Raw genomic sequence first — 21723 nt, 5'->3', positions numbered from 1 at the left:
AAAATTCACCGTTGTGTTTTCAGTTAACCTTGCTTTCAATGTTTAACGCTGTTTTAAAGGTATTTTAGTGCCTGTTTGTTCTTGTACTATTGAAAATTTACATATTCATGAATAAAGCTGTGATGTCATCCCAGGGAGAAAACCTTTGTATTGCATTGATTTGTGCACAAAACTACTGGAATATCTGATATTTTGCCATCCTAAACTTCCTATTCTTTGGTAATCAACAAGTTATGGCAATAAGCCAACAAGTAACCAGTTCTCAGAAATATCTTCACTTTGCAGGGTTGTGTTCAAAATATGAACAGAAAAACATATAATAATGTCTTCCCTCAATGACATCACGGCAACTGCGCCCTTAATTTAAATGTCTTAAAAATTGCTCTTTTCTGTGCACTTCACCCCCAGAGGATGTCAAACAGTTTTCATACATTGTGGAAAAATATGGGGTTGCTAGTTCCACAAATAGTTGTCGAAGAAAACTTCACCACACTGACCCTTTAAATCATGTACATGTTCACCTTCCTGCTTGGATGACTCGGGTTCAGACTCCACCTGGTTCACCAGGCCCTACAAGGAAAGCCTTATAAGGAAAGTCCAACATTGTATCATTGTCTACCATGTCTACTCTCAACAGATTCCTGGTTTATACATTTATTGTAATGTAGCGTGGCAGTTGTTACATTCAAGTTTTTGAAATTGATCTCCAGGAAACAACAAGTTTTTATTCCTTCATGTAATAGTTTCATGATCATGAAAGAGGTCATCATCATGGAAACGTGCCGAGGCTGTGAATTATATGCAATACTGTTGGTCTGTTCGTGCATATAAGGACGTTTGTAAATCCGTGCCCCCTAATGTGACTAAATCTGACAAAATTAGACTGGAGTACTTATTTCACTCGTTTGTTTGTCATGCATTAGAAAAGGCTTTTTAAGTTCATTTGGATAAATTACTCAGTTTGACTTCCTGGTGTGCAGATATCACATTTACTATAGGTATATTGCAGTGTGCATGAGTGTTCTTAACGACAATAACAGGTCTTGTTGATTTCCGTGTCACACATTTGTTACAATGCCAGCCACATGTACTTAAAACGTAGTTCCGGTGATATGTAAATCGATTCCAGTCAGTGGAGTCACAAATGTGGTAAGCACCCAGCTTTGCTAAGCATCATTGAATCTCGCTTTGCCAAAAATGGGCCACTAGCTAAAATGTCATGTGATGTACACGTAGAGTACATTGCCTGGAAGCTGATTAAAATACCCGCAGATCTTTGCTTAGCTGATGAATTTACTTTTAGTTCCTGCGTACATGTACAAATATGTACGTTTACTTCTCTCCCCTCCCCCCATGGGGTGCCCCTTGCAAACCTTTCGTCCCTTTGAACCCACACACATGCCTCGGGGATGCAAATACCAGTTGATAACAGAAATTCACTTTTTATTTTCTTTTTGCGAAGCAACTCACTTGACATTTGTCGTTCCTATTGAAAACCATTTATACAGGCGCTGGTACCCACATACACGTTCATGTACGACCATGGAATAACCTGCCTCAGAAGGGACAAATAGTACGAGCATTCCACGAAGCTTGATGGTTTCCACTTGTGATTCCCAGTATCGGACATTTGAGAATGGAGTAGCGTTCTCGTGTTCCATTAAGTTCTTTGTTTCATTTATGTCCCAGTAATTTCCCTGGGTCTCTGTGCGCCTGTGATTAACTGAAGTACTTTTGTTTCAATGTTTTTTTCCCGGCAGGTTGCCGGCAGCAACCAGGCGACTTATGAATCACTCTTCAGACAGGTAAGCGAAAAAAGTTGTGGAATTTTTGCAATTTTTTTGTTTGTCAGTTCTGATCTGTTGTTTATTTTGTTAACACTCTCTCCTCTCACTGTAACATTTAATGCCAACCAGAAGTTTTTTCTGTGTGGTTTGATTTTTTTTATATATTTCGACAGGTACAGTGTATGTACTCGTATCTTTAAAAACAAGTAGATTCAGTTTGTCAACTTGACAAATGCTGTCATTCCAGAACATGTTCTTGGTCTGTCTTACCCAAACAAATAGTCTGCTTGGCTGGAATGTATCCCTAGACTATGCATTGGAAAAGGTCAAAGGTCAGACGGACTTCCGTGGAAGCATTGCCTGGCTCAGTCAACAGCATTTGGTGTGCTTGTTTGTCGTCCAGTGTACGGATGAACTAAGGTCGTGGTCAAAATTATAGGTCTTACATCTGGCTGAGACGTTCAAAAATTTTTTTTGAATGGAGCCCGCACATGAAATGAAGTTTGAAATGGTGAAGAAAAGGGAGAAATTAAAATGTTTAAAAGCAGAGAGAGTTGTCATTTGGCTTTGCAGATTCCTAGGAAGAAGAGTATAATTGAGTTTGGATAAGCACTTCCCTATCCCTTTCTACGTCCAGTGTTACCTTTTAATATGTTGATGAGATTTGCACATGACCTTCTCCTAAATTGGGAAGTGTACCAGAGCATGTGGAGAGACCACGGTGCATGCAGCGCGCAGGTCCTTAGGTACTGTACACATGATATCCGCAGAGCTCTTTGTCTGAAGTGAGAAAAGAAGACTCTTGTCAGCAGACCGGTTTGATTGGGGATAACCTTATATGATAGAGCACGAAGGTTGGGCCAGCGATTGGATGTCATGGAGGGAGACAGGGTCAGATTACCAGGAGCATTATCAGTTGTGCCTGATGACAGAGTCGTAATGAGAAAAACAATGATGAGGCACACCTGTAAAAGGGCTCCTCGTCAATTGGACCTGTACGCAATTTAATATGGGGTATACGGTTTTATCTGACATGTGCACTGCAGATTTCAATGCGGAGAACACATATGTTACATGAAAATTGTACTCTTGATCTGCACAGAGTCTCAGTGCGGAGACTTTGCGGATCAAGTGGAAAAAGTTCACTGGATTATTTCTGTTTATTTGAGCTTAATGACCGGCATAATTGTGCAGCCTTGTTTTTATTTATGTATGTGGGATTGTACACATACGTGACATAGAGTGTGTGTGACCATACATGCACAAGCAATTGTACCGGTGGACGTACATGTACATTGTGCATGTACATTGTATGGCCCTGCTCTGCTATCTACTGTTTTGAGTGATTAAGATCTCAGCTGGTGAAATAGGTGACGCTATTTACTGATGTGTTTAAAGGTGAAGAAGCAGGTGATCAAATTAAAGTGTTTATGCAGAAAATTAAGCTCACTGCCTTCAAAATTATGTGGTGAATGCATTGGCAGAGGGGCCATAAAAACATCAGAATGTTTAGAGAGGGAATTGAAAGAAAAACTGTACAGCATAACAGATGGGTAGGAACTGTCAATCACGAATGCAGCAGAAAGTCTTTGGGTGTACATGTACAGTGTATCAGTCCCTGTGAACAAGTAACTGGATCTCCTTAACGCTGTTGACTTTCTTCGATACTTTTTGTTTCAGTTTGCATCAGAAAAAGAAGATTGAGGTCTTTATTTTGATGTATCACTCAAATAGGAAAGCTGAGTTGGTGAAAATGAACGTGATGTAGATTAAGAAAGCAACAAAGTTGCAGTTTCTTTTGGTCCACATCGTGCTAAGAATGATTTAAAGGCTTTGGACTTTAAAAAAAAAAGGCTCTGGTGACTTGCAACTGATTTTGTCTGGTTTGGCCACAAATATATCAAGACCAGGCTTGGTTACATGTAGCTTACCACACCAGGTAAGAATTGTACAAAAGCCAGACACAGGAAACACATCCCATTAAGCATCTGACAGGGAGACAGTTGCCTAGCAACCTGGAGATGATGCGCTCAAATCTGCCCCAACCCCGGAGATGGAAGGAAGGAAAGTCCATTTGGATTGAGAATTTTCTGGTCTCCTAAAAGGGCAAATCTTGTTAATTCACTCTTTATCTGGCTTCTGTTTCTGTTTGTTTAAAAAGGTTCTCAGTTTACAGTGAAATCAAACCACTCATAAAAACAAATCAAAGATGGGCAGAGATTGTACAGTAACTCCACAAAAACTGCGGATCTGTGCAATTGTTGTTTTAGTCCTTATTAACAATTAGACAACAGAGAAATCAGGCCAACAAATCCATCAAAAAGAAAAAAATCTTTGATGCATAAACAGCTTACATGTTTCATTATTTGCTTCCGTCTGAAGATGGTTTGTTTCCCTTAAGTTTCTTAAATTACTCTCTAACATATGTTGGTGTGGTCAGTGTCAACCCTTCCTTAGTCCTTACTTTGCCAGCTTGAGAAAAAAAATGTTGTTCCACATTGCACAGTGTAATTACCCCTTTGATATGATGGAATGAGTCATATTTCCATGTAGGATTCCAGCCGACAAGGATAATGGAAATTGACCTGGAGAGAAAATAAGAAATTAAAGATTCCTGTAGTTTTAAAGTAGATGAAGATTGTATCCGGGTTGGTGGGGGATGCCCTGTCCACTTGAAACCCGCGTTCTCGGAAAGTATAATGATTAAAAACTCTTAAACCCCACCTGCATGCATGTAGCTGTTGCAGCATATGGACAATTCATTTGCATTAATTGCTGTCTGTTTATGATAGGGTGGTCAGGTTTTCTCCCTCATGAATATTCACTTCCCCGTAACACCTGCTGAACTACATGGCTACGGACACGTAGAGTACATGTAGTACTGGAATGTGCCGACTAGTATTCAGTTTGCTTAGTTTCAAATTGGTAGGTTACACTTTTGTTTGAGTCCAAATTCTACACTTGTGCATTTTGAGAGTTGATAAATTTTACTTTCTGTTCCATGTACATTGCAGAGGAGACGTTGTAGGCTGCCTCTGTGAAACTTACTGTAGTGTGTGCTTTAAAACTCTTGAAGCTGGCATGTGTTTCCTTATACTGTCAATGGAGAATGTCAGCGCCAGTCTCTAAGTGCAACAATTCGTTAAACAAACATACATGTAGCTCCTCATCGTTCTTGAATGTTATACTGTACGCGTATACTGTACATTATTTCCGTTGGGTCGTGATCGGTCGATCGCACGGTCTCTTGCACAATCTGTCGATATTTCCGCCGTCCCACGATCGCCTTTTTCTTTCCAGCTCACAGTTTGAGAGGATATTTGGAAAATGGGGAGGGGGAAAGTCTGAGATTTCCCTCAGGATCAACTGATAGCGCGGCACATTCCACCAGTCTTACAGATTGACCGATTGCCTCCAACATTTCTCTGTTTGTTTTTAGCTAATGAGGTTTTTAGTATGTTAGTAGGTCGCCTGATGTATTTACACAGATGTGCATACGTGTATAAATTTGCCAACTTGAGACACTGTTATTCCTATGAGTAGGTCCTGCTGCCTTTTAACATGTATGACTTCAAATCCATTATACATGTACATGCATCAGTACAGCAGTTGCCTTGGCAAAAGCCAGAAGTCTTATGAGGCAGATGGGTATTTCAGATTAGATTGAGATTAGTTCATCGGAGACTACGTCTGGACTCTCTTTTCTTCTTTGCTGAGGAGGGATTGTTGAGTTGATCAAGATTGTTCAAAATGATGAGAAATGCTGCGTGCCTGTCTGTATGGTTGTGTCTCCGTATATGTAAAACGTAGTGTCTGACCCCATGGGGTAGGTTTACTGTGAGGAGGTATAGACTTTATGTCAAGTCCCTCTTGCTTTGCTGACAGCCGGTCAAGATGGCCGAGATGATGAGAGATGATTCATCTTTGACCATCAAGTGGTCCGTTACTGTGCATTTTCAGGAAAAAAAAACATAAGTCATTGATCACTACAGTAATATTGGATTATTGGCATATCGGATTCAAATAGACCAGCAGACCCCAGTAGTAAAATATCAGAAAGCAGGAGTTCAAGGTTTATGGCAGACCTACTGTAAGTAAGCTTTTCACAGTTTGCTCATAAGTTGTTTGAAAGCACAGAACGACCAACTCACTTCGAAGGACAGATCTTGAAGTTAAATTAGTGTACATGTACATATCCTGTGGTCCGCTTTGGTCAGAACACATCCTGAATGTCCAATCTCTCGCATTGATGTGTAAGAGGAAATCGCTGCTTGTGTGTTACTGTTTTGTGTCGCCGTGGTTTTTTCTCCCTGAGGGTGATCAGACAGGTAAAATCAGTGTCACTGATAGCAGAGGTCAGGTCTGTACCTGACATGACCCGTCCCTCTATCTGTACATCCGTTACCTTGTTTGCCCTGTGGTTTATCACACCATCTAACTTCATCCTCTCCCCCCTTCCATTTCAGGTCGATAAGACGGGTGTCGGTAAGATCGGCGCTGTGGATGCTGCATCTTTCCTGAAGAAGTCTGGCCTGCGGGAGACGATACTGCATAAAATATGGGAGCTGTCTGACCCACAAGGCAAAGGACACTTAGACAAACAGGTGAAGAATGGCTCCGTTCAGTCGACGAGCTGGTGCTTCTGTTCAAGGCAGATCTATACAGAGCACTGTCGAAATTAGTTCTTAGCATTGATGTGGATTTATTTTCCCCTTTTTTGATTATCAGGGTTTCTTTGTCGCACTGAAGTTGATCGCTTTGGCACAGAGCGGCCGAGAGATTGCTGTATCTAATCTGACTTTGCCAGCTCCTATCCCAAACATGGTACGGCTTCCCCACAGATGGTTGTAAACTGCAAACCGGAGACGTAGCAAGAAGAATTTCACTAAATTTGACTTTTGACGGTATTTAATTTAGGCAGTGTGGGTGAATGGGTTCAGAAGGAAATGAAGATTGATATTTCCCGAAGCATCAACACAGAGTTTAACATTTTTGGAAAAAAAAGCTAAATTTGTATTATTTATTTATTTTTTTTATTTAGGGAGTAACATCAGGGCTTCATGTTGATCCGGTGGTAGCGTTAATCCTCAAACCTTTATAATTGGCATTGTTTGAAAATAAAACAAATTCTCGTTAAAAGAGTTTCTGTTTTCTGTCCTCTAAACAGCAAGGGTCTGCTACTCAGACTCCTCATTCCACAACTCCACCCCTTCCCGGAGGGTCACCAGACCATTCATGGTCTGTCACGGTAAGTATTTTGTTTGAGTTACAGCATGTTCTTTGCACTGTATGACTCGAAACTGTAAGAAACAATTTGACTTGTTTTGAATCGTAATTTAGGGTGTTTCTAATGCCCACAAACTGCACTTCAGTTAAATAATTTAGGGGGGGACATTAAAACGGTGCTTTCATTGTATAAATCGTCTCTACTCTCTTGTTTGAATATTTGTAGCCAGAGGAGAAATTAAAATACGACGCCATCTTTGAGGGACTGAACCCCATTGATCAAAAGCTGTCAGGTGACAAGGTTAAGACTGTTTTCATGAACTCCAACTTGCCTGTTGATATCCTCAGTAGGGTGAGTAAGGAAACAAGACGCAGAAAAAAGAATAGCATTGGTCAGGCCAGCATTTCTGTCTCTATTGAATTACGAACATACCATAACGTTTGGCAGGTACGGTAAAATTAGCCAAGATCACAGGATGAAATTACTTGGCATATTTTTAACACGAGACTGGCAGTAGCCAAATTTTTGGCATTCGCTTCCTGTTTGGAGATGAGGATGGATTGTCTCAATTCTAGAATCCTCTAGGGCATTTCCACCAGAACCTTTCTAAATCCTCCACCATCCAGTAATCCGGAGGCACATTCTGACCGTCAAGCCCAACACATAACGAAGTGAACGGCTGGGACTCGGCTTACTACGCCAAGCAGATTCCTTCCAAAACTTCCCGGAGGATCTAGCAGGCTCAGGGCAAACACCCTGGTGTGTTTGGCGCGAGGGAAGAGGCTAAAATCCCATCCGTGTATTTGGAGAGGTCAAGGGAAAATGGGGCAGAGGAGCACAGTCTCCAATTAGCTTTCAGAGCTACGGCCACGGCTATGTCTGGTGTCATCTTGTGCTCGTGGCCTTCAAGGCCGTCTTAAACTTCATTGTAGTTACCAATACACAGTGAATAATGGACCACAATAAGTCACAACTGCAAAGCGACACATTGGGGATAAATGTATTATCAATCAACATGCACAAGGATGTAGTAGGATGATTAAATAATCTTGTGTAACCTTTGGATGGAGTGCACTGAAATAGACATTGGATATTGCTATTGACAATCCTCTGCATATGCGTTCAAGTGCCAGGTTGTGTCGTTGCGTGGCATATTTTGACGATCTTACGTCACTGGATTCTCCAGAGTCCTGTTTTGGTAGTAAAGGCGCCCCAGTGGGCTGATAGAGATCAGGTTTGTTGTGACCTCCGTGGCCTTTAATATGTTCCTCATCTTTGATTTCCATGAATTTCTGAAAGGTTTTCTCTGTGTGAATTTTGTTCCTGTGTAGATATGGGACCTCAGTGACATTGACAAAGACGGTTTACTAGACAAGGATGAATTTGCTGTGGTAGGTCAGGCATGATGCCCGTGCTGGCATGCTCTGAGGTTTGTGCTGTTGCAGCACCTTAGGGTTCAGGTGACAAGTGTAGAAAAAAAAAATGATATTCATAGACAAGCATGGGCACTGCAACCCTGTTACGCAATACTGCTTCCCTACTTAGAGCACTGCGGTCCTCTTTCCAAGTGCTGTATCGCATTCTGAGGACCATTGTCCTGTTTCCGTTTCCAAGGACTTAAAACCCTTTGTCTGAGTACTGTTTATACAATGCAGTTGACCCTTTTTCCAAGTACCACAACACTGCTTCTGAGTACTGTACCTCTGTTTCCAAGTACTATTACCCCATTTCTGAAAACTGTAACCCTGTTCTGAGAACCCAGTTTTAAATTATTTCCTATAACAAAGATTCTGAGTACTGTGACCCTATCTCCAAGTACTCTAACCTTGTTTTTGAGGATTGTAACTGTTTCTGAGTATAGAGTACCGAAGTGAATACGTCACGTGCACAATTAGTCTGTAAAAAGGCATAAGCACAAGAAGCAGCGCGTGAACCAACACGCGAGCGTACTCCATCGTTTGCACTGCACTTTCTGGTTCACAGTGACGTCACACTTCGGTACTCTATTACAGCTCTCTTGCCTCGCACTGCAACCCTGTTAATAGAATTTTCATTTTCTTTTCTCGTGGCAGGCGATGCACTTGGTTTACCGAGCCTTAGAGAAGGAGCCTACCCCCATGACCCTCCCACCACAGCTCCTCCCCCCACCCAAGCGCAAGAAGCCCCCCATGGCGGGGGCCATCGCGGTTCTACCCAGCCCAGTGTCGACCAAGAGGGCGACTCCGCCCATTCCTTCCGACGGCTCTCCCAAGGGATCTCCAGTACTATCAACAAAACAGGTCAGTTTCTGAAAAGAAAACAGTATTGTAATTGTCGTCAATTTCAGGCAACTGGCAACAAAGTCCTAAAATCTGAATGCACGGGAGGGGACATACATTCGAGGCCAGTATAGAAAAAAAGGTGTATTGATTTGGATTCCAGGAGTTAATTACGGAGTACCATATGCCCCAGTCCATGCAAACACCAAGTGCAAAGAATCAAATATGGGCCAGATGTAAATACTTTTTTGAGTACCTGATTGCTGGGTATGGGCCGAGTACTTGCATGCATTTGAGTTGTCACTCAAGATGAATACTCCCAACACTGGACTGAATATCTGTAGATTTTTTTTTGTACTTTTGGATTTCAAATGTGAATACCAGTTTATTTCAGCTTATGTTCTTTAAAGATTCATACATTGCAGTGTTGTGCTTCCTCTAGGAGCAAAGTACGTGGGTGGTGACTTCAGAAGAGAAGGCCAAATCAGATCAGATGTTTAGCCAGATTGATGGTGATAAAGATGGACTGGTTGGAGGAGAAGAGGTCAGACCACTGCTGCTTCAGTCAGGACTACCACAGAATATCCTCGCTCAAATATGGTAGGTCTGTAGACAGGAGCGCCTCAGAATGTGCTCGCTCTAATTTGGTAGATCTGTAGACTGGAGTGCCTCAGAATATCCTCGCTCAAATATGGTAGGTCTGTAGACAGGAGTGTCTGAGAATGTCCTCTCTCTAGTATGGTAGGTCTGTAGACAGGAGTGTCTCAGAATGTCCTCTCTCTAATATGGTAGGTCTGTAGACAGGAGTGCCTCAGAATGTGCTCGCTCTAATTTGGTAGGTCTGTAGACAGGAGTGCCTGAGAATGTCCTCTCTCTAGTATGGTAGGTCTGTAGACAGGAGTGTCTGAGAATGTCCTCTCTCTAATTTGGTAGGTCTGTAGACAGGAGTGCCTCAGAATGTCCTCTCTCTAATTTGGTAGTTCTGTAGACAGGAGTGTCTGAGAATGTCCTCTCTCTAATTTGGTAGGTCTGTAGACAGGAGTGTCTGAGAATGTCCTCTCTCTAATTTGGTAGTCTTTAGACAGGAGTGCCTCAGAATGTGCTCGCTCAAAGGACAGTGTTTTTGTTGACCTAATGTACAGAGAATTGTCTTAAATTTTCCTCAGTCAAATATGAAAGGTTTATCGAAAGAAGAGCCACAGAGTATTTTGGGGTATATATTTCACAGAGCTGCTGTCACATCCATTGCAAGTCCTCTCACCAGTCCAGTCTTAAGCCCAGTTCCATGTAGCAGGATGAACATTGATAAAAGAGCGAACTGAATAAGACTTGGCAAAAGACGGGATGATTTGTAATGGGACTTTTATGGACTTGACCACAGTCTAAGTACTTTGTATGATGCTGGCATTCATAGTCGTTTACCAGACAGGGGAGTCGATCTTTCTTCTTCTTCTTTTTTTTTTGGGCAGGAATTTGTGCGACACTAAACAAACAGGTCAGCTGAGCGCCGAGCAGTTTGCTCTGGTGATGTACCTCGTCAATCAAGCCAAAGCGGGGACCAACCCACCCCCGGTGCTAACGCCAGAGATGGTGCCGCCGACGCTAAGACCCAAGCCGGGCAAGGCAGCCATGTCGGGATTGCAAGTGAGGCATTAGCCGTGTCTGAATCACTTGGCTGCAGCTAGAAATAATGTGTGTGTCGATGGGGAAAGCATGAAGTTGCTAGCTGTTGGCATCCGTATGGGTGTACATTAAATCTAGCCGTAGCCAAGTAATCTGCTCTCAGCCTTAGTCATTTCCTCTCTTGAACAGGCTCCTTGTGTGAAAGAGATTGGGTGCATTAATAACATTATGATACATTTATATGGTACCTTTCAACATAGACGGACTTTAGATGTACTTAACACTTCATCGTACCCGCTTACTTTGCCCGTTGACATTCCTAAAGCCATCTTAGCTCCCTGGGAGTATACAGCTCGATACAGCCATTTCAGGCACAAACGACTACTCAATTGAAACCTCTTGGAGAGGGACAACCAGGGGTAAAGTGATTTGCCCGAGGTCGTACCATGTAACCCCATGCTGGATTCAAACCCCCGACCCTAGGGAGTGCCAGACCCCACCCACAGGCTACAGGGGAGACAAGAAGCATTGAAACTCGTCATGACTCCGTAGCTGGGTCATTCCGAATCCCGGCCAGCTGCAGGGGTTGAATGGTCGAGAATGGATTTGTCATGAATCAATGTGGGGTCTTGTAGGGTCTTTTGATGGTCGTAAGAGGTCTGGACAGCAGCGCTGTCTGGACTGAGCACAGTGGAGGGGGGGTAAGTGGTCATGTTATGTTCTCCATCGTTTGCTCAGGACCTAGCAGCCGGCGTGGGTTCCCAGGGGGATTTCTCGGCCATCAAGGAGCTGGACACAATCAGCAAAGAGATTGAGAATCTCAGTAAGGAGAAGGGCCAGCTGCAGGTGGACATCAGGACGAAGGAAGAGCACGTCAAGATGAAGACGCTAGAAGTACAGGTCAGATCCACATAGAGAAGCCTTGAAGAATTGAAAATTGGTGGAAGGTGTGCCACTGACTTCAGGGCCCAATTTCACGGCACTGGTTACTGTTCAGCAAATTCTTTTGGTAACTGTAACACAAAAATTTCCATTGTATCATCACTAAGTTAAGCAAATAATTCCTCCGAGGTAAGCAGGTTTATCGCTTTGCTTACTGCTTACAGTTTTCATGAAATACACAGAGCCTCTGTAAGTGTAAAATCGTGTGCTTAGCATCATGAAATTAGGTCTTGGACAAAAGGATTATGTCCAGCAAAGTGCCCTGTGGTCAAGGGGAGGATCAGGCACCTTTTTGAATTTACACATAAAAGTAAGGATTCATTTGTAGTTGAACTTTTTCTGACTTGGATTTATACTGATTCAGAGCTTTCTTTAACCCCTTAACGCCGGGATTCTTTTGACTGCGACTGCTGGGCTGCGGTGTGCCCAGTGTGCAAAGCCCTGTCCAGCAGCAGACCCACATTGAAACCGCAGGTGCATGATGAATAGAATGTATGCGTGGTATGCACTAATCCTCGTACAAAGCCGCAGCTGTCGACGGGTCCCGGAGTCAAGGGGTTAAAAATTGAGGCGTTGGTAAGTATGTTTTTACTTAACCCTAACAGTCCTCAATCCTTCACCTGTTGGAGGACTGAGGACTGTTAGGGTTAAGAACTCGAAATCAGTAAGCGTTGTTGAAAAGTCTCTCTTTTTGTTCTTCTGGGTCTCTCAGGGCCTCCAGAGTGAGCTGGACAAGTCAACAAGCCAGTGCAAGCAGCTGGAGACCCAGAAGGCCGAGGCCCAGAAGAGGCTGGATGAGTTAGACCAGCAGCGCAGCAAGCTGGAGGGGCTGCTGGCCGAGGTCAGGGAGCAGTGCTCCGAGACCCAGGGGGAGGTGGACAGTCTTCAGGGTCAGATAGCTTCCCAGGAATCCAGTCTGAAGGTGGGGCAGGCAGAGAGTCAGATTGACGAGGCCGAGAGATTTCAGAGATGCGAATGAGGGAAGAGATGGAAAGATTGGGTGGCAGAGGAAGTAGAGCAAATGTTTTCGAGGCAAGGGATGAAGAAATGAGGTCATGGGAGACACAAGGAAATGAGATTCAAGAAGACATTAAGAGATTGGATCGCTGACGAAATGGCGGAAATGGATTACTAAAAGGAAAGAGATTACAAAATAAGATTAAAGGAGAGATGAAGAAATCAGACTTAGGAAGAGATGAAGAGATTCAGTTATTAAGAAGGAAAGCAGATCAAGACAGAGCCTGATTTCACAGTGCTGCTTGGCAGCCAGATTGGTCTGCTTTGCAAAGACTGACTCGTGTCTGACTCCTCGTCCGATTTTTTTCTCCCTGTTTGCCCACCAGGCCCAGGAGGAGGAGCTGAAGACAGCCCGGGTGGAGCTGAACAACCTGCGGCAGGAAGAGGTACAGCTGGAGCAGCAGCTAGAGTCGGGCAAGACCCAGCTGGACATGGTCAAGGAGTCCACCAAGGGAGTTGAGCAGGAGTACCAAGTGGTGAGGGCTGGGCTGGCCCTGGGGCTAGGGCTGCGTCGATTATTCTGATAACTGGATACACGTCCAAACAACTCCTCTCTCTTTGGGAGGGTTGGGGGTATCTAGCTGAAACCTTTGGAGACTTTAATACCCAACTATTTTCAACGGTTACTTACCAATTTTTATTGAACACTTGCAGATAGAATAAACCCCTAACCCATCCACCCAAAAGTGTTTTGCATTGAACTTAAACTTGCCAAAATAAATTAAAAATAGTTTGAAGTCGAATTGAGTGATGTATCCCCTGTCAAATAAAACAGGTCAGGTGTAACAATTTTATAGAATGGCCCGTCAAATCTACATACCTGTCCAGTACCTGGTCGAATTCAACAGGGTCAGGTTTCATCTCTGGCATTGAGAGTCACGTGGTTTTGTTTTTTTTTTTCTCTCCCGACTCTAGCTCCAAGCCAAGTTGAAGAGCCTTGTGGAAAGCAAGAACAAACTGAACAGCCAGATGCAGCAGCTTGACCAGACGCCCGTCATACCCTCCGGTATACCCTCCCTGGTCCCTCACGCCAACAACAACCAGGGCACCATCCAGGGTATCGAGGAGCTGGGCCCCCTCAGCAGGATATCGTCCATCGACACGGATCTCCTAAGCACCAGGGCGACGGTGAGTGTTCGTGTTCAACGTCGGGTCTTCTCTTGGTTTCATCTCCAGCAGTGGCGTCTGGCCGCCTGTGTCATGAATTTAATCCACTGAGTTGCAGTCTCCTAGCTAGGCGTATTTCCGTTTTATTCTGCGGTAGAAAACATGAAATTGTCTAATGTGAAACTGGAAGTTTGGGACATATTCATTTGGTTCCAACAGCAGGTGTATAGAAATGATTGTGGATCAGGAGGTGCAGCTACAAGCTGTGGATGAAGCTTTAAAAAATGACAGGACATTTGAAAAACAGTCCATCTGAAAGTCACGCTGTTGGCGCATGTAGGGGCCACGTAGCTGCACCAAGTGCTGAGGGAGGGTCTTGAAATATAGATCCACCCTAAAAGGCCCTTGGGAACACACTCTGCTTCAGTAGACCTTAGTCCTGAAGAGGCCATTTTGATCTTGCTCCCTGAATCTATTTCAAAAATATGAAATGGTTGAACGTGATGGTACCATTCTATGTGCTTTCCAAGCCTCCCTTTCAATTCTTTTCCAAATCTGGCCTGAAGAACTATTGAAGGTATGTTTAATTACTCATATGAAAATATTCTTTGAAGTAGACACTAGACAGGTACTAATTTTTCATGAAATTTCACGTACTTCTCAATTTCTACTCTCAAGTTCCCAAAATGGAGAGTTTCATAATGGCCGACTCAGGAGTAAAGTCAATTGGGAATGCATGCTTTGCTCATTGGTGCTTCATTGCGAGATGGTGCATGCTTGGCTGTGCCTGTCGTAGGAGTGGACCTGTCATTGCCGCACTCTTCATGCTCCATTAATATGAACCGATCTTGTAGGTTTTTTTTCATTCCATCAGGTGTGCGTTTCAACTTAATTTATAAGTTATCACGGGAAAAGGTTCGCGTTTCAAAAGTCACACAAAGTGTATAATTGATTATGCCATGTATGCTTTTGTGCACCTTGTTCTGATGTTGCCAAATTATATTTAAGGAACAAGGAGAATTGAACATAGAGAGGATTAGTCGCACGTTCTACATGAAAGCCAAAGAGTGTAGACTCTTACTGACGTCATTGCTTCGTGCCTATCATCTCTCACCTACGGGTAGTTTGCACGGACATCCAATAGGTGAAACATGGGAAGTTCGTGTTGGATCAAAAAGCGAGAAACTGCAACTTTTTCGGAAGGCTTAAAATTCTGCATTGAACATTCACTGGTATGAAAGGGACATTTTTGGAAAGTGCAAAGGTTATGCAACTGTAATTTTTTCATGCTTGGTTTATGATGACCGATTATACTTCTTTTGAGAGGTTTACCGGATGTGATTGATCATTTGTGCTTTGATTCGAGTGTTCATTGGAAGATGTAGATTTTGTGTGGGACGCGCATCTAAATGTTCAAATGCGCTTTTGACGCCCGCGCACGTGTGCGCGATAAACAAAAATGGTCATTTTTGTGTAATACTTGCATCTAAACCTCCCTAATACAAAGAAAGTATTTCTGTAAAGGGATGTAGTGAATCGTGACCTGCTTTTCCATTCTGCTTAGGCGGGTAATAGCCCAGTTAGTAGTCTTAGTGGCTTTAGCACAACATCTGAGACCAGACGTGCCGATGAAGACTTCAAGGTAGGTCATGGGTCAGAAGACATTGACCTTTCCTTTACCATAAATCCTGTGCACGCTTTGGGCTCCCTGCGGTAACTACAGAATATGCTACGCAGCTTACTCATTAACCACTTCCTGCCGAGGCAGTTATCAATGTTGATGATCCTGGGCCGGGATATTCATCATTTTTTTCTGTTTTCAAAATTCTTTAAAAATTCCTATCTTCATTTACTGGACACTTGCATACCCGTAAAGAACTGTCTGGTGACCACTCTAGCCAGACAGACAAAATCTATTGACACCTGAGTATTTCAGCCAGGCCTGCAGCCTGGTAAAAGAACTTTCTATTGTTCACGAACCTGGCTCCGTGTGCTGCTGACCTCTTTTCAATAGGGCCAGATTAGCATGCAGTGGTGCTGTGTGGCTCATCGCTGCGGTGGTGGAGTGCTTTTGTCCCCAGTGGTAATCGGCTCGCTCTAGATGCCCCAAACCGTGTTATACTGTTTCAAAACAAGGCTGGATTATCTCCACTTTTGAGAGTGAAAAATGTTGGTAATGCCCAGCAGCCTGGTCTTTTGTTACAAGGCCCTGTTCCCTTTGTCCAAGTTCGGAGACCCCGCCCACACATATAAAGCATACGTGTCCGGATCCGGAATCCCCGGCAGGGAGTGGTTAAAGAATCCTGTGCAAGTAGTATTGAATTCATGCAAGTGAATGGCATTGGGTGAACACACTGCCGATTTTCTACGGAGTGTGCACAAAGCAGCGGCATTGCACCTGAAAAGAATGCACCTGAGAACTTGTTGGTGTCCACCTGTTGACATGTCTCTGTCACATTGGTGACAGATTTCAAGATTATTGACATGTTTCATTGAGATGGTCACAGTTTCACTCCAAGGGATGTAGTTATGTATCCACTCTGAGTGCAAGCAAAAGAGGGCGTTTTTAAATGAAGCTGACAATCCTTTGGTTTCAACTCATCGCGTATGTGTGGCAGTTTATGCCTTTGACGTGGGGCACGCTGAGTATGTGAAACAAATTTAATTCTGGAATCTTTGGTCTTAGCGTGCACACCAAACACGTGCAAGAACCCAGTTGGAAAACTTTGTACCAACTGTCTCTGTTTTGCCAGTGAGGGTGCACTTCATAGAGTCCGTTGTCTTTACTGCTGCCAGGATGAATGGGTTGTCATCTTGCTGCTAACACGCCATGCTTATTTTGAAATTATGCCATGCCGCCGGTAAAATCGCGATGTTCCACAAGTATGCACTGATTATAGGTTGAGATCTGTGCTTTGTTGCATTCTGAATGGCGTGCCTGGCTTTGATGGTACATTTAACAGCTTTCAGGGGATACTATCCTTCAGCAAAACGTAATTTAGTGACCGTTTAGATTTAGTGCAGTCATCTTTAGTTGTCTCTGTCGTCACGATGCATGTCGAGAGGATTGTAGTGTCATTCTCAAAAAGTGGACACGGTATTGCCTGGGAATATGATCACTTAGCCAACTCAAGTTACACCCTTGCCCCATCATCAACGTGAAAATCTTAACAATAGTGCAAACCCTATCTGGTGATTTTTTTTGTCTGCTCCTCAAAAATCCCCCGATGGGATTTACTTACGTTTTTGTAACTTTCGTCCTTGCCAGGATGACCCTTTCAAAGGCCGAGACCCGTTTGCTGGTTTCGGTGACACCAATGCTGCCGACCCCTTCCAGTCATCGGATCCATTCACAGAAGGTGAGCCAATAGTCCCCACCCATACCGTCTCCAGCTCCACACCAACCCACTGATTTTCACAGGTAACCGACACTTCCGGATGGAGCAGGGCACCATTTTTTGCCCGGATAAACCCTTCTGTGTTTAATCAAAGAAAGTGGCCCTCTCCTCTCTGTGACCCTCTCCATCTCAAAGATTTCACAGGTATCCCTTTATTGCTTATTGTTTTTTTCCTTTTGTGAACTTGAAGCCACTTGTGCTTACATTTGTTCTTGGCTCCATGTAAGGGCTGAGATGGTTCTTGAAATGCATCAGTGGACTTTTGAGCAGGGGTAGATGTCTTGGCTTTATTGTTGTTACTAGTTGAATCGCACTGTTCATTGGGTTGCAGATCCATTCAAAAATGAAGGCTTTTCATCAGATCCCTTCGGTGGCGACCCATTCAAGAATTCAACGTCCTCAGACCCCTTCCCGAGTTCATCTTCCGATCCCTTCAGCTCCAAAACGACGCCGGACCCCTTTGGCGACGTGAACTCAGACCCGTTCAAGGGAGGCGACCCTTTTGCCTCCAAAGGCCCCTCGCTAGGTGCGGATGATCCATTTGCAGTGTCTTCCTCGTCAGTGGGTGGGGCTGACGATCCATTTAAAAGCAAGGACCCCTTCAGAGCGGGAGGCACCCCCACGTCAGCCAAGACAGATGGTGAGATTCCGACTAGATGCCGTTTCCCTTTAGCCCTAACCCCTAGTCAGATTTTCTCTGGGCAGTTTGCAGAATGTGACAGAATCCAACAGAGCTGAAATGAGAACCCTACTGATTGCATCAACATACACCTGTGGATTTCGTACCTCCATACAGTACACTGAATAAATGCCAGCCTTGCCACCATCAAGTTACACATTGTGCTCTACCACTTGGGATGGCAAGCCATGTCCAAAATGGACATAATTGTCTGCGGCTGTGACTTTTCACTGGTGTGCTAATGATAAAAGCAGAGCTGTAGCCACACACTAAAATAGAATGTTGGGGATGCGGCTTGAATGATCCTGGGTATGTGATACAGATTCTAAAGGTATAGGTTTTTCACTGAGACATATCAGAGGATGTGGGTTCAAATGCAGTTAACAAAATTGGATTCTTTAAAGGAACAACATTTGAAGTTCCAACCTGACACCATGTGAAAATTCTCATTGATCATTTGTAAACTTAATAATCCAGCGGAGCATGGGGTGGATTTCACATCAGATTGAAATCTTCACCTTTTTTCCCTCTTATTCCCTCTTAATTTGGCAGCATTCGGATCTATTGATCCCTTCGGCGGAGATGCCTTTAAACCAGATGCATTTATGAAGGTGAGACACTTAACTTTGCAGGTTCCACTCTTCTGTGAATTGTAAAAAAAATTGTGCTGAAATTGCTACTATGATACCCCGTCAGTAGTAAAATGTTTGAGTGCAGTGTTTTGACTAATCAAATTTTCAAGGTCAAAAGAGATATTGTCATTTCAAACTTCATGATGTTGTCCTTGAAGTTTAAACACTGTGTTGTTAAATGTTCGACGCGACTGGGTTGATGTTGTAAATCTTTTTGGTATGAAAGCATTGAGGCAGATTATAGAAGCATTTGACAATTTATCATGCAGATTATCTGGCCTTGAGCAATTTTTCAAGAGAAGCTGGTTCAAAACTTGTCTTTAAATTGGTCTGTGGGTCTTGTCAAATAAAAAGTGAAGACCAATAGAGCTAGTGCTTGCCAGCAACAATTTGTGTGCCTGTTCAGTGCCACTCCTCATCTGTGTAATTAATATTTTTAGCATCTAGTCAATTCCCCTGTACGGTTTTTGAACTTTGTTATAAATCACAAATCTTGAAACTGAGTGGTTGGCAACCACTTTCCAATTTTGAAGATTGGTTTAGTTCAGGTTGACACTTTTTCCCAGTTAAATGAGCCATGTGTATCAATTCTCTTTGGTCTTTGCCAGGGTTCCGGCACTGATACATTCGGCAGTGACCCCTTCAACCCCAAAGAGGAAACCCCCGCCCTGCCTCCCAAGAAGAGCAAAACCATTGGGGCCAAGTTGGCCACCGTTTCCACACCCGCCAGTACTACGTCCGCCACCACGGCCGTCAATTCCACCCCGGACGCTTTCGCGGCGTTTGGCGGGGATTCCGGCGCCGATCCCTTTGGCTCCATGACCTCCCAGGCCGACCCGTTCGGCGGGGATCCGTTCGCGTCGTCGGCCCCCACAACTACGGCCAAGGAAGGCAGTGTAGTGGACCCCTTTGCAAGCTTCGCTGACTTTGGCTCGGCCAAGGTAAGGTGGTCATTCCCCACGTCTTGTCTTGATCAGTACTCTTCTCTGCATTTTCAAGAAAATACTTGCATCTTGTCAGCCATTTTGGTTATTCCAACTATAAGCTAGAGGGTTTGCGGATACACCATGTGGAAAATATGTCTTTTGAGTATGTGTGGTTCTGAAAAGAACCGGTAACTCGACGTTTCGGACAGTGAGTGCTCTGTCCGTCTTCAGGACTGATGCTATCCAACTGTGCTGCTGCTTATTTGCTGTGGGTGATCATTGAGGCGTGGGAGTACCCCAACACCAACTGACACGCCTCAGTGATCACCCACAGCATATAAGCAGCACAGTTGGATGGCATCAGTCCTGAAGACGGACAGAGCACTCACTGTCTGAAACGTCGAGTTTATTCCACCATGCAAACCTTCAAGAGCTACTTTATTGGAACTACTTATGTCCATGTTCAGATTTTCCAATTAACTAAGGTAATTAATTAAGGTTTCAGATTAAATAGTCTGTGATACAGTAGTAACCAAATACTACCACTATTTCATGTGATATAATGCAAGTACCACATCTGTAAGCTACAGTTTTTCCCTCAGTTTTCACATGATAGGTGGGAGCATAAAGTGTTCAGTTATCAAACACGTTGCAGGCTAACGTTTGGAATAGTTTTACGGGGAGAAAGAACTTTTTTCAGTCATATCAGCTGAAAAACAGGTGAAGTAAACTCCTGTGAAGCTCTCCTGCTACAGTATTTGAATAAATTAAACCATCTAAAGCGTTAATTCTTGTAAGTTTTTGGACCCTAGTTATTCATTTACATGCAGACTTTTTCTTTTGATATTAATAATGCTCTTTCATGAGCACACAATATAGAGTTTCCCCCAGATGTGGAATTCCATTTCAAAAGGGCTGATGCACGAATGCTGTCCTTGTGAAAAGTCTCGGCCCTAGTTTAACCGAGAGATGCCTGCGAAAAAATGTTCGCTGTTGTTTGACTAGAAGAAAGGTTTTGGGCCAGCAAGAGTGCGTTCTCCGTTTTGTAAAGTCTCGAATAAACGCGCTCTCTCTGATGGTGTGAAACGGCTGGAATTTCCAACAGGCCAGCTCCAAGAAACCCACGGGAGGGATTGTATCATGGCAGGATGCGTCTGACTCCTCCCAAGCCTAAGTAAGATGAGCTTTCAATAACCCCTTTACGCCATCATCTGATCAGTCGCTCATCAGCCCATCATTCCACCAACCATCCAGCTGTCCTCATGACGTCATCAAGCCACACATGCATCAACCGATCATGACCAGTTTTTTTTCTTTGTAGAGTTTATCAAGTAGATGTCATTAACTTTGTATTCAACCATCAAACATCTTTCAGTAGATTGGCTGATCTCTAGCATTAACCTTAACCATCCTTGAGCCGTCAGAATCTGCCAGAGGTTGAGGAAAGTAGAGCTCAACTAGTGTTGCTTCCCCTCACCGATTTGGCCTTTTTGGGGGAAGTTTGTCAGCAATTTCGTTCAGGAAGTTAAGGTTAATGTTCGTATGCAGGTAGTTTTTTCGTCATCATGAAGCTCAAAGTGGGTATGCGAAACCTGCATTTTTCCCCAGAAATCATTTTTGTACAAATCACATTTCTACATCATCAATCTAATGGGTCATAGCCACATCCGAAGTGTGGCATTTCCATTCATGGCTATTTCAATTCCAACAGCACGTCGACGGCGAGCTTACTTAAGCCACAGGCTGCATGCAAATTACTTGGCCCTGGCTTTCAGTAACAATGAAACAATAGACAAAGAATGGCTCATTCAGACACGGTTGAGAGTTTACAAAACCTAATCTTTGTCTCCGTTTTTGGCCGCTCCCTCCAGCATCTCAATTTTATGCCTCCAAAGTAGGGGACGGTGTCTCAATACCTGCCCCCTTTTTGCTTTGGGAACCTCAAATCCCACACAGTGTGAAGCCAGAGTCAGGTCATTTCTGTTCGGACTGAATGTTAAAATGTCACATCAAGATGGTTCTGAGAGTTGCAAACAAGGCTCAGAGCAAGAGAAAAATCAAAGATTTTTGTAAACCCCGAAGACTCCAGTGTTAAAACCGCTGCTCTAACAATCTCCTTCTGTCTTT

At 43.7% G+C, this 21723-nt stretch overlaps 1 protein-coding gene across 3 annotated transcripts in view; it reads left to right on the top strand.

Annotated features, from left to right (window-relative positions):
- Positions 1–21723, top strand: part of LOC110977403 (uncharacterized) — a 32625-nt gene that overhangs the window by 6940 nt on the left and 3962 nt on the right. Inside the window, exons 2-20 of one of the 3 annotated variants that reach the window (XM_022231493.2) lie at positions 1761–1805; positions 6254–6391; positions 6516–6611; positions 6955–7035; positions 7240–7365; positions 8346–8405; positions 9087–9293; positions 9715–9872; positions 10742–10916; positions 11634–11795; positions 12550–12759; positions 13181–13330; positions 13770–13982; positions 15526–15603; positions 17230–17320; positions 17691–17999; positions 18591–18649; positions 19279–19611; positions 20702–20770. In XM_022231493.2, the coding sequence (XP_022087185.2) occupies positions 1761–1805; positions 6254–6391; positions 6516–6611; positions 6955–7035; positions 7240–7365; positions 8346–8405; positions 9087–9293; positions 9715–9872; positions 10742–10916; positions 11634–11795; positions 12550–12759; positions 13181–13330; positions 13770–13982; positions 15526–15603; positions 17230–17320; positions 17691–17999; positions 18591–18649; positions 19279–19611; positions 20702–20770 (2760 nt within the window). The remainder of the gene's footprint in view (positions 1–1760; positions 1806–6253; positions 6392–6515; positions 6612–6954; positions 7036–7239; positions 7366–8345; positions 8406–9086; positions 9294–9714; positions 9873–10741; positions 10917–11633; positions 11796–12549; positions 12760–13180; positions 13331–13769; positions 13983–15525; positions 15604–17229; positions 17321–17690; positions 18000–18590; positions 18650–19278; positions 19612–20701; positions 20771–21723) is intronic. The other 2 variants (XM_022231492.2, XM_022231494.2) reach the window with 2 other exon arrangements.

The sequence above is a fragment of the Acanthaster planci genome, linkage group LG12 (assembly GCF_054643075.1).
Source record: "Acanthaster planci isolate LZ-2023a linkage group LG12, COTS_SCS, whole genome shotgun sequence".
In the NCBI taxonomy this organism is placed as follows: Eukaryota; Metazoa; Echinodermata; class Asteroidea; order Valvatida; family Acanthasteridae; genus Acanthaster; species Acanthaster planci.
Note: the sequence above shows the minus strand (reverse complement) of the source record. Positions and strands in the feature narration are given on the sequence as shown.